This window comes from Dendropsophus ebraccatus, chromosome 8 (genome assembly GCF_027789765.1).
Source record: "Dendropsophus ebraccatus isolate aDenEbr1 chromosome 8, aDenEbr1.pat, whole genome shotgun sequence".
NCBI classification, from domain to species: domain Eukaryota; kingdom Metazoa; phylum Chordata; class Amphibia; order Anura; family Hylidae; genus Dendropsophus; species Dendropsophus ebraccatus.
In genome coordinates, this window is record NC_091461.1 from 122,832,987 (window position 1) to 122,846,687 (window position 13,701).

The 13,701-nt window shown below is 46.8% G+C and overlaps 1 protein-coding gene across 5 annotated transcripts in view; it reads right to left on the reverse strand.

Moving 5' to 3' along the window:
- RABGAP1L (RAB GTPase activating protein 1 like) overlaps positions 1–13,701 on the reverse strand; it is a 233,521-nt gene that overhangs the window by 39,162 nt on the left and 180,658 nt on the right. For 4 of the 5 annotated variants that reach the window (XM_069981650.1, XM_069981649.1, XM_069981651.1 and 1 more), the window contains one exon: positions 2,448–2,576. In XM_069981650.1, the coding sequence (XP_069837751.1) occupies positions 2,448–2,576 (129 nt within the window). Of the gene's footprint in view, positions 1–2,447; positions 2,577–6,349; positions 6,645–13,701 lie in introns of those variants that run through there. The other variant, XM_069981654.1, reaches the window with a different exon arrangement.

The window sequence follows — 13,701 nt, forward strand, 5'->3', positions numbered from 1 at the left end:
ACGTTCACACGTACAGGATCTGCAGCAGATTTGATGGCCCAGATTTAGGGCCCTATTCCACCGGACGATTATCGTTTGCATAATCGTTAATGATTAACGATTTCAAACGACCGCTATTGCGAAAGACCTGCAGACTGATGCTGGATAGGGGATAAGCAGGAGATTGCAGGGGGGCTCATTGGTGGGACCCCTGCAATCTCCTAAATGGAGTAACAGGTCGGTGCCATTCATTCTAGGGGAGACGTAATGGAGATGATTGCAAACCCTTTACTCATGCCCCTATTCCACGAGTCGTTTGAAGGAGCAAACGAGCGCTATTAGCGCTCGTTTGCTCCCCGTTCCCGGCTCGCTGCCGCCGCTATTCAACGCGGCTGCGGCGAGCGGGTGAGTGCAGGAGGGGGCGGCGGGGAGCTTCGGGGGGGCTGCCCGGGGGATCGCTGATCGTCCAGGCAGCCCATAGGATACAGCAGCGCCTGCTGCCGATGCTCCTATTCAACGGAGCGACGGCAGCAGATCGCTGCTATATCAGTCGCTTGTTTTTCAACATGTTGAAAAACAAGCGACTGCAACGATCAGCCGACATGAACAATGTCGGCTGATCGTTGCACTCTATTCCGCGGGACGAATATCGTTCGTAGCGGTCGATATCGGCAGAATACGAACGATATTGCTCCTCTTAACGACCCGTGGAATAGGGCCTTTACTGTCCATGGGAGCTGCCAGAGATCTCGAGCACTGTACCTAGCCGTCCCTGGCAGCTGCCATACTCAGTGAATGGAGAAGCAGCGCACTACGGCCGGGCTCACACTGCCATTTTGCAATCTGTTTTTCTCATCTGTTGTATCCAAACAACAAAAAAGTGATGAAAAAAAGATTAAAAATAATTGTGTGAATTTTTTTCCATTATAAAAAAATGTATCAAAAAACTGATCAAAACGCAGCTGCTTTTTTAGCGTACACAATAATGCAGTCTCCTTCCCCCAGTTCTCAGCTGCTTTCTGCTGAAGACACAAAAATCTCTGAGCTTTTCTCTCTGTCTCCCCCTCCTCCCCTCTGAGAACGCTGATGTCACATGATGCAAACATAAGGCCAAGGTTATAGGTATATATATGAGATAAGAAGCAATTAATGTATAACATGTAAGAATGCAGCTCTATTATTCCACTCAGACATAACTTCTGATATGTTGCTGTCCATGGTGAGACTAACAATTCCTTCCATACTTGTTATTATCTATTTAGTCTCCTTCCCCCAGTTCTCAGTTGCTGCTTTCTGCTGAAGACACAAAAATCTCTGTGTGAGCCTTTCTCTCTGTCTCCCCCTCCTCCCTTCTGAGACAGCTGAGGTAAACAAGTCCCTGGCATGCTTTATCTGCAACTTTGTAGCTTCTTTGTAAGGCTGGGAGGGTTGATCACAGTGAGTTCAATAGCAACTTGACCTCATATTATCCCTCCCAGCATTACAAAGAAGCTGCAAAGTTGCAGATATAGCCTGCCAGGGACTTGTTTACCTCAGCTGTCTCAGAAGGGAGGGGGGAGGAGGAGGGGGAGACAGAGAGAAAGGCTCACACAGAGATTTTTGTGTCTTTAGCAGAAAGCAGCAGCTGAGAACTGGGGGAAGGAGACTGAATAGATAATAACAAGTATGGAAGGAATTGTTAGTCTCACCATGGACAGCAACATATCAGAAGTTATGTCTGAGTGGAATACCCCTTTAAGAGTTGAATAATAGAGCTGCATTCTTACATGTTATACACTAATTGCTTCTTATCGCGTATATATACCTATAACCGTGGCCTTATGTTTGCATTGTGTCATCCGATCATTGCTCATAGCTGCTTCCTAGAAAAGAATATCACTGCTCTCTGCTCAGCTCTGACAATAGTCTCATACAGCGGCCATACACATCAGACCAATCCAGTCTATTCCTGCAGTCTCTCCCCCTACGGCAGACATCAAGGAAAGGAAGGGTCGGCCATGCTGGATTTAAAGTGTGGAATCCCTTTGTTTTCAAAGTAGATAACGTCATAAAAGAGTCTGTGAGGAGCCGAACCCCCTATCCTTATTAAGAAGACATGCACGCTCAGCTCAGCCAGGCATGCATGTGTATGGGAGAAGTCTGGAAGAATAGACACCAGCCAAATGAGTCAAAGAAAAGCGGAGAAGAGAGGGGAGAAAGCGGCTGCCAGACTTCTCTGGTGGTGGCTTATTTCCCCAAGAATGAAAGAACCAAGCAGCTAAAATACGACATGTCCGATCACACCCATCGTGTTATCTAATATGTATGGGTAACTATGGGGCTGTAGGGCAGCAGGACCCATCCATATCAGGATTCTCATTGCCAAGCATAATACTAAGCACCATGCAGTACAATACAGTGACAGATATAGGAAGCATCTCACTGTAGACGACATTACACTACAATACAGAAGCAGCTATCGGCCATACCTTGATGTTACAGGCCTGCTCCATCAGCCTCCGAGCATTCTCCTCCGCCCTGTAACGTTTTGGCAGCTGAACACGGAAAAACTTTAAAGCTCCTTCAAAATCGGCTTGTAGGAGGTCTTCCTTAGAAGTCTTTAGTCAAGAAAAAGAACAATAAGGCTATTAGGATCAGGTTATTCCATGACAACACATTTATATCACTATGCTATTATTATGTAACAGGATTGTGTTGGTGTCTGGGCCCAGGCTGCCATAAACATGGAAAAAAAAAAGTTATACTCACTCGCCCCCTGATCCTCCACTCCCGGCTGAGCGGCCCTTCCTGGACAAGTGAGTACAACTTTTTTGTGAGGGCTCTTTAAAGGAGAAGTCCGGTGAAAAATTTTATTCAAGTATTGTATTGCCCCAAAAGTTATACAAATCCCCAATATACACTTATTACGGGAAAGTGCTTTTTTTTCCCCCTGCACTTACTACTGCATCAAGGCTTCACTTCCTGGCTAACATGGTGATGTCACTTCCTGGCTAACATGGTGATGTCACTTCCTGGATAAACATGGTGATGTCACTTCCTGGCTAACATGGTGATGCCACTTCCTGGCTAACATGGTGATGTCACTTCCTGGATAAACATGGTGATGTCACTTCCTGGCTAACATGGTGATGTCACTTCCTGGCTAACATGGTGATGTCGATTTCTGGCTAATATGGTGATGTCACTTCCTGGATAAACATGGTGATGTCACTTCCTGGATAAACATGGTGATGTCACTTCCTGGATAACATGGTGAGGTCACTTCCTGGATAACATGGTGATGTCACTTCCTGGATAACATGGTGATGTCACTTCCTGGATAACATGGTGATGTCAATTCCTGGATAACATGGTGATGTCACTTCCCGGATGTCATGGTGATGTCACGACCCGACTCCCAGAGCTGTGTGGGCTGTGGCTACTGGAGAGGATGATGGCAGAGGGATGCTCAGTGTCTCTCCAGTGTCCTGTGTCCCTCAGTGTCCTCTGCCATCATCCTCTCCAGCAGCCACAGCCCGCACAGCTCTGGAAGTCGGGTCGTGACTTTAATATTTTATCCAGGAAGTGACATCACCATGTTTTCCAGGAAGTGACGTCACTATTTTTATCCAGGAAGTGACATCACATGTTATCCAGGAAGTGACATCACCATGTTATCCAGGAAGTGACATCACCATGTTATCCAGGAAGTGAAGCAGTAGTAAGTGCAGGGAAAAAAGCACTTTATAAGCATTTCCCGTAATAAGTGTATATTTATGTATCTCCTTTATGTATATTTATGTATCTCCTTTAACCTTTTAAGGACATATGCCGTACCCGTACGTCATATGTCCCCAAGAGGTGTTCAGAGGGGGGCCGCGCCGCAACCCTGCTCTGAACTGCTGCGATCCCGACTGCTATCAGCAGCAGGGGACCGCGGCTATCAGCAGGAGCGGTCCGATCGCCGCTCCCGCTAATTAACACCGTTGGATGCAGCTGCTGTATTCTATTGTATTGGCCTGCAGCAGGCCAAAGCAATAGAGCATTGATCTCATGGATCAGTGCTGTGTTATGCAGCTACACTAATCTCTATGAGAGATCAGTGTAGCTGTATTCGAAGTCCCCCAGGGGGAATAACCCTTACCCCAGGGGGGAATAACCTTAACCCCAGGAACCCGCCAAAGGGCAAAAATTGAGCATTTTTGGTCACATCAAATCCAGAAACATTGTAATGAAAAGCGATCAAAAAGTTGCATATGCACAATCAAAGTACCAATAGAAAGAACAAATCATGGCGCAAAAACTGGCACCTCACACAGCCCCATAGACCAAAGGATAAAAGCGCTATAAGCCTGGGAATGGAGCGATTTTAGAGAACCTTTTTTTTGCTGTAGAAGGTTTTATTTTTTTAAAAGCCATCAAATAATATAAAAGTTATACATGTTACATATCGTTTTAATCGTACCGACTTGAGGAACATGTATAACATGTCAGTTTTTCCATAGGACAAACAGCGTAAAAACGAATACCCCCCTAAGAAAAAGAATTGTGTTTATTTTTTAATTTCACCGTGCACATAATTTCTTTCTAGTTTCGCTGCATATTTTATGCAAAATTTAAGTCTGTCATTGCAAAGTACAATTAGTGAGGCAAAAAATAAGGGCTCATGTGGGTTTCTAGGTGAAAAAATGTAAGTGCTATGGCGTTGTCTCTATTACACTGAGCGATAGTCGGCCAATTCGGCCATTTATTGCTACGTGTAATAGGGCCGCAATTGCGCCATGAGTCTGACATCAAAGCATTTCTACATTCTCAGCCCCGGGGGAGCACTGGCAGAGGAGATCCACACAGACACATATTGTCAGATTTAAACCCAGGTCCCCAGCGCTGCAGGGCTACAAAGCCAAACAAATGAGGCGCCATGTTGCTCAACCAGGTGGGGTCATGGCCAACCAAATCAGTAGATTCCGGATTTATTTCTCCTACCAAGAAATATTATTTATGACCACCATTACCGCAGCGTCCCCCATGTAATTAGGTTTTGCAGCCTGACAATATCAGCATTGACTGGGCAGTGTTGGTGCTTAAAGGAATACTCCACTCAAACATGACTTCTGATATGTTGCTGCCCATGGTGAGACTAACAATTCCTTCCATACTTGTTATTATCTTTTCAGTCTCCTTCCCCCAGTTCTCAGCTGCTGCTTTCTGCTGAAGACACAAAAATCTGTGTGTGTCTTTCTCTCTGTCTCCCCCTCCTCCACCCTCCCTTTTGATACAGCTGATGTAAACAAATCCCTGGCAGGCTGTATCTGCAACACTGTAGCTTCTTTGTAATGCTAGGAGGATTAATCTGAGGTCAAGTTGCTCATGAACTCACTTTTCCGGCATTACAAAGAAGCCACAATGTTGCAGATACAGCCTGCCAGGGTCGTGTTTACATCAGCAGTCTCAGAAGGGAGGGGGAGACAGAGAGAAACACAGACTTTTGTGTCTTCAGCAGAAAGCAGCAGCTGAGAACTTGGGGAAGGAGACTGAACATATAATAACCAGTATGGAAGGAAATGTTAGTCTCACCATGAGCAGCATATCAGAAGTTATGTTTCAGTGGAATAGCCCTTAAAACCTCCTGATTTCGGCCATGGCTTCTAGATCCTGAATTTATCATCATCTTTATTTCCTATCCACTCCGTACTCCACAGGTTTTATTCTATATATTTTATACTGAATATGTTACTTGCTCAGATCTAGTAAATCCTGGACGAGCCCGATAAGCCACATAGGTGACTGAGACAAAGCAGGTCTAATAAAATCATCCAGACCACAGGTGTCAAACGCCAGCCCTACAGCTGGCGCAAAACTACAACTCCCATCATGCTTGGAGAGCTAAAGCTTTGGCTGTGAAGGAATGATGGGAATTATAGTTCTGCCAGAGTTTGACCCCCCCCCCCCCGATCCAGACACAAGCCGCCCGGCGTCATGGTATCATGGATGCTAAAGCAGCTCTCACCGTTGACAGAGAACCATCCGAGGCCCATGATATGGGAGTCTCTGCATAAGCCTAGGAGTGCCAGCCTACCCAGGCCGACCAATGACTAAAAAATACCCACGGGGTCCTTTTCTCTGACATATAGGTCCGACCACCCAATGAGCCTATATGCACATAAGATGCATTACCCAAAGCCCTAGGCCTCTGCATCCAGAGTGAGAAGGAATTGTGTCACATCGGGTAATGGCCACAGTGCAACAGTTGTGGAGGACGGACACTGCACAGGGTTGGGTCACGGTTTTGCACAGACAACGCCGGTGACATACAACAAAGTCATGCAGGATGGGAACATGCAGACCCTGTGGGCAAAAATAAAAAATGACGATGCAACAAGTCTCTCACCGCCAGAAGTCGGGGTACAAACAAGCGATGCCCCATGCCCAGAAGCTCCAGGACACGGCAGGCGTACTCGTTGACAAAGTTGCTCTTCTCATCCTGAACGTCCTGGGACTTTTTGACAGGAGGGGAAAGCTGGGGGGCTGGTGAGGTAAAAGAAGGAACCCTTTCCTCCATTGGGGGACCTTAAGGAGAACCCCGCTAACAAGCTGAAGGAGGAATTCTAGCCTGGCGCTGCATACAGAATGTCAGTGCCGGGCATCTAGGAGATGGTGATGCCACCGCGCTGCCTGGCAGCACAAGCAAGTATCCTTAGGAGGGACACAAGCAGACATCCATTACGTAGCATGACATACATGGAGAGAAATCTAGGTGTGTGGCTACAAGAGACGTAAAGGCACGACTAATGCAGAAATAAAAGCAGCGGTGGCATGGCTGAGGGGGCGGACGGGCGAGGGCAGATCAGGGCCCGGCTTCTCTGTGTGTGTGCCCGGCTGGAGCTGCAGGAGCGATGAGATCACTGCATCCACAGACGCTGCTGCTACAGCCGCTCATCATGAATCAGTAATGAAGGAGGGAAGGGAGGTGAATGAGCATGGAAGGAGGGAGGACGCTTCCAAAGGATGCTGTAATCACCAGCCAATCGGAATCCCCCTCCTCACCCCCACCCTGTCCTCTACCTTCCCTGCCATCCCGACCATCACCTCTTATTTTTATCACAGAGTTATTTACATGGGATTATATTATGGAAAGTGCAGATCGCAGGAACGTCAGAATGAATGGAAAAAAAAAGAGAGAGAGAAAATACTCTGCATGTCGCCTGAGTGCAGACACTTCTGCAGCTGCATTATACACAGGGCATTACCTGTATGTGCTGGGGGTGGTTTATGCCGCTGGTAATGAGGTGGTGGTACAATCCTCAGAGGATTTCAGGTTTGGGTGGGGGAGTCACTAGGTATATCCCGAGACGTACCGTAATACAAGGGCTCCCCCTAGTGTCACACTATGAGACTGCTATCTAGCTAAAGAAAATGGGCACCCACCAAGTGATATTATAAAGAGATGGGCATCCACCAAGTGATATTATAAAGAAATGGGCATCCACCAAGTGATATTATAAAGAGATGGGCATCCACCAAGTGATATTATAAAGAAATGGGCATCCACCAAGTGATATTATAAAGAGATGGGCATCCACCAAGTGATATTATAAAGAGATGGGCATCCACCAAGTGATATTATAAAGAGATGGGCACCCACCAAAAGATATTATAAAGAGATGGGCACCCACCAAAAGATATTATAAAGAGATGGGCATCCACCAAGTGATATTATAAAGAGATGGGCATCCACCAAAAGATATTATAAAGAGATGGGCATCCACCAAGTGATATTATAAAGAAATGGGCATCCACCAAGTGATATTATAAAGAGATGGGCATCCACCAAGTGATAATATAAAGAGATGGGCATCCACCAGGTGATATTATAAAGAGATGGGCATCCACCAAGTGATAATATAAAGAGATGGGCATCCACCAGGTGATATTATAAAGAGATGGGCATCCACCAAGTGATAATATAAAGAGATGGGCATCCACCAGGTGATATTATAAAGAGATGGGCATCCACCAAGTGATAATATAAAGAGATGGGCATCCACCAGGTGATATTATAAAGAGATGGGCATCCACCAAGTGATAATATAAAGAAATGGGCATCCACCAAGTGATATTATAAAGAGATGGGCATCCACCAAGTGATAATATAAAGAGATGGGCATCCACCAGGTGATATTATAAAGAGATGGGCATCCACCAAGTGATAATATAAAGAAATGGGCATCCACCAGGTGATATTATAAAGAGATGGGCATCCACCAAGTGATAATATAAAGAGATGGGCATCCACCAAGTGATAACATAAAGAGATGGGCATCCACCAAGTGATAATATAAAGAGATGGGCATCCACCAAAAGATATTATAAAGAGATGGGCATCCACCAAGTAATAATACTAAGAAACAGGAATCCACCAAGTAATATTTCTAAAAAAAGGGAATCAATCGAGTAATATTACTAAAAAACAAGCATCGACCAAGTAATATTTCTAAGAATCAAGCATCCACCAAGTAATATTACTAAGTAATGGGCATCCTCATTAAGACTTATCATAAAGTAATGGACATGCTCATTCAGTTTAATCATCAATAAATGGGCATGCTTGTGGAGTCTTATATAATAATGGACATGTTTGTGGAGTCTTATTAAGTAATGGGCATGCTTGTGGAGTCATATAATAATGGGCATGCTTGTGGAGTCTTATATAATAATGGGCATGCTTGTGGAGTCTTATAAAGTAATGGGCATGCTTGTGAAGACTTATCATACAGCAATGAGCATGTGCTTGTGAAGTCTTATTCCTGCCTACTTCCCTCTTGTAATTCTGAAATCCAACTTTTAGTGTTACGTCCGCAGGGGGCAGATATGCTGCAGCTTCCGTCTGGTTATTAGACCTCTTTTACACATCTCTATAATAATGTCGACAAATAAAGATCCGTGATCTCGTACAGTATGGTACAGTAGTGATTTGTATGGCCTCTTGCACACATCAGCATCTGTTACTGATCTGTGCTGGGACTGTGATCTGCGCCACAAATGATCCCATATACAAGGCACATATCAATGGGTCTGTGCATATTGTGGATAAACTATGGATTGATGTCCATAAGCACCTAGAGCCATAATGACCCATACAGACCCCCATACACAGCCTAGACTGGAGGAGCCATACTGATAGACCCCCATACACAGCCTAGACTGGAAGAGCCATACTGATAGACCCCCATACACAGCCTAGACTGGAGAGGCCATACTGATAGACCCCCATACACAGCCTAGACTGGAGGAGCCATACTGATAGACCCCCATACACAGCCTAGACTGGAGGAGCCATACTGATAGACCCCCATACACAGCCTAGACTGGGGGGACATACTGATAGACCCCCATACACTGCCTAGACTGGGGGGGCATACTGATAGACCCCCATACACAGCCTAGACTGTAGGAGCCATACTGATAGACCCCCATACACAGCCTAGACTGGGGGGGCATACTGATAGACCCCCATACACAGCCTAGACTGGGGGGGCATACTGATAGACCCCCATACACAGCCTAGACTGGAGGGGTCATACTGATAGACCCCCATACACAGCCTAGACTGGAGGGGTCATACTGATAGACCCCCATACACAGCCTAGACTGGAGGAGCCATACTGATAGACCCCCATACACAGCCTAGACTGGGGGGCATACTGATAGACCCCCATACACAGCCTAGACTGCACCCATACTGATAGACCCCCATACACAGCCTAGACTGGGGGGGCATACTGATAGACCCCCATACACAGCCTAGACTGGGGGGGCCATACTGATAGACCCCCATACACAGCCTAGACTGTAGGAGCCATACTGATAGACCCCCATACACAGCCTAGACTGGGGGGGCATACTGATAGACCCCCATACACAGCCTAGACTGGAGAGGCCATACTGATAGACCCCCCATACACAGCCTAGACTGGAAGAGCCATACTGATAGACCCCCATACACAGCCTAGACTGGGGGGGGGGGGCATACTGATAGACCCCCATACACAGCCTAGACTGCACCCATACTGATAGACCCCCATACACAGCCTAGACTGGGGGGGGGGGGCATACTGATAGACCCCCATACACAGCCTAGACTGTAGGAGCCATACTGATAGACCCCCATACACAGCCTAGACTGCAACCATAGTGATAGACCCCCATACACAGCCTAGACTGGGGGGCATACTGATAGACCCCCATACACAGCCTAGACTGGGGGGCCATACTGATAGACCCCCATACACAGCCTAGACTGGGGCGCCACACTGACAGACCCCCATACACAGCCTAGACTGCACCCATACTGATAGACCCCCATACACAGTTTAGACTGGGGCGCCATACTGATAGACCCCCATACACAGCCTAGACTGCAGCCATACTGATAGACCCCCATCCACAGTCTAGACTGCAGCCATACTGATAGACCCCCATACACAGCCTAGACTGCAGCCATACTGATAGACCCCCATACACAGCCTAGACTGGGGGGCCATACTGATAGACCCCCATACACAGCCTAGACTGGGGGGCCATACTGATAGACCCCCATACACAGCCTAGACTGGGGGGCCATACTGATAGACCCCCATACACAGCCTAGACTGGAGGGGTCATACTGATAGACCCCCATACACAACCTAGACTGGGGGGCCATAATGATATACCCCCATACACAACCTAGACTGGGGGGGCCATACTGATAGACCCCCATACACAGCCTAGACTGCGGGGGGATACTGATAGACCCCCATACACAACTTAGACTGGGGGGCCATACTGATATACCCCCATACACAGCCTAGACTGGGGGGCCATACTGATATATCCCCATACACAGCCTAGACTGGGGGGCCATACTGATATACCCCCATACACAGCCTAGACTGGGGGGCCATACTGATATATCCCCATACACAGCCTAGACTGGGGCGCCACACTGACAGACGGACGCTCTGCTTTATATTGGTATCTGTGCGGTGGAGCGTCAGTAACCAGATCACATGACTGGCAGCACACGGAGAGGAGGGCACATCATGTGGGATTGCAGGAATCACTCGGCATAACAGCAATATTGGCTTATTGTAGCGTGATGGTGGAGGATGAAGTGATCATGTAGTAACACATAAAGTGCGCGGCCCGCTCCTCATATTATCTGCTCCACTGGAAGCAAAATGTCAATCCGCTGCTTCAGCGTTTGAGGGTTATTAAAGTAAAGGATGGGATGCCATATACTCCAAGCATCTACTTCTGGCCATCTACTCCCGGCATCCCCCCCCCCCCCCCCCTCCATCTACTCCCCGGGCCATCTACTCCCCGGCCATATACTTCCAGGCCATATACTCCCCGCCATATACTTCCAGGCCATATATTCCCCGCCATATACATATATATATATATTCCAGGTATATTTGTGCTCATATTACAGTTGCAGTTGCATCCCTGGTGGTCTAGGGCAGTAAAGAGGTTGCAGCCAACGGGTGATAGAACAACATACACAGCTGAGACTGCAGCCATATAAGATCTAGATTCAGGGCAACCGGCAGCACCCGGCTTACTCAAGCAAGTACTGGGACCAATAGAACTTTAAGGGCCCCCACCCCCGGAATGCAGGGCCATCAGGCACCCATGGAGTGATGCCGCAGCCTTACCCCCAGTTCCCAGTTTTGCTGGGACTGTACTGGCAAATTAATGCCCCGGAGATGTCTCAGTAAGCCCCGCCCCATCCTGACAAGCCCCGTACCCACCTACCACTTGTGAGGGATTAGCCTGAGTGTGCAGGGCTTGAGGAGGAGAGAGGGGCTGTACAGCAGGAAGGATGGGAACGCAACACTGCCAGCTGGAGGTCACTCAGCTTTCCTGGCATCTGGTATAGTAAGTATAATGGGGTCACTTAGCACCTTTTATAGTACTCAGTATAATGTGGTCACTCAGCTTTCCCAGCATTTTGTATAATGGGGTCACCCAGCTTTCCCAGCATGTTCTATAATGGAGGCCACTCAGCTTTCCTAGAATCTTGTATAATTGGGTCACTCAGCTTTCCTAGCATCTTGTATAATGGAGGTCACTTAGCTTTCCCAGCATCTTGTATAATGGAGGTCACTTAGCTTTCCCAGCACCTTGTATAATGGAGGTCACCCAGCTTTCCTAGCAACTCTAAGTCATCAGTAGATGTAATATAAAGCAAGTTTGCAATTTACATTCCTTATTTTTTAGTTATCATGGAAAACACTGCACTTCCTGTTTTCTTTTTTCTAAAAAAAAAAACAGGAAACAGTCAGAAAACAGGAAGTCCTGTGTCTCCCAGGCCATCTGACCACTCACAGAAAAAAGGCAGTCATGTGATTGATGGACACATTTAGCCGTGACTCTGTACTGGACGGAATTCCTGTTATATAGCAGCCTTCAGGAGACTGGACCTAGATACAGTAAGTATAGCTGTTATATAGCAGCCTTCAGGAGAGTGGACCTGGATACAGTAAGTATATCTGTTATATAGCAGCCTTCAGGAGACTTGACCTGGATACATTAAGTATAGCTGTTATATAGCAGCCTTCAGGAGACTGGGCCTGGATACAGTAAGTATAGCTGTTATATAGCAGCCTTCAGGAGACTGGACCTGGATACAGTAAGTATAGCTGTTATATAGCTGCCTTCAGGAGACTGGACCTGGATACATTAAGTATAGCTGTTATATAGCTGCCTGCAGGAGACTGGACCTGGATACAGTAAGTATAGCAGTTATATAGCAGCCTTCAGGAGACTGGACCTGGATATAGTAAGTATAGCTGTTATATAGCTGCCTGCAGGAGACTGGACCTGGATACATTAAGTATAGCAGTTATATAGCAGCCTTCAGGAGACTGGACCTGGATACAGTAAGTATAGCTGTTATATAGCAGCCTTCAGGAGACTGGACCTGGATACATTAAGTATAGCTGTTATGTAGCAGCCTTCAGGAGACTGGACCTGGATACAGTGAGTATAGCTGTTATATAGCTGCCTTCAGGAGACTGGACCTGGATACAGTAAGTATAGCTGTTATATAGCAGCCTTCAGGAGACTGGACCTGGATACAGTAAGTATAGCTGTTATATAGCAGCCATCAGGAGACTAGACCTGGATACAGTAAGTATAGCTGTTATATACTGTAGCTGCCTTCAGGAGAGTGGACCTGGATACAGTAAGTATAGCTGTTATATAGCTGCCTTCAGGAGACTGGACCTGGATACAGTAAGTATAGCTGTTATATACTGTAGCTGCCTTCAGGAGAGTGGACCTGGATACAGTAAGTATAGCTGTTATATAGCAGCCTTCAGGAGACTGGACCTGGATACAGTAAGTATAGCTGTTATATAGCAGCCTTCAGGAGACTGGACCTGGATACAGTAAGTATAGCTGTTATATAGCTGCCTTCAGGAGACTGGACCTGGATAAAGTAAGTATAGCTGTTATATAGCAGCCTTCAGGAGACTGGACCTGGATACAGTAAGTATAGCTGTTATAAGGCTGCCTTCATTGTTTATTATGTTCCCGCTACCCCCCGAGCATTCCGGCTTTTTTCTCTTTTTATTCCATGGGACTTCTCTTTTAAGGGGCGCTCTGGCGATGCAAATTAACTGGTGGCAGAGAGAAGTCAGTATGGCCCTAGGCGTATCATCTAGACCCCGAGTGTGAACGAGCCGGACATTGTGA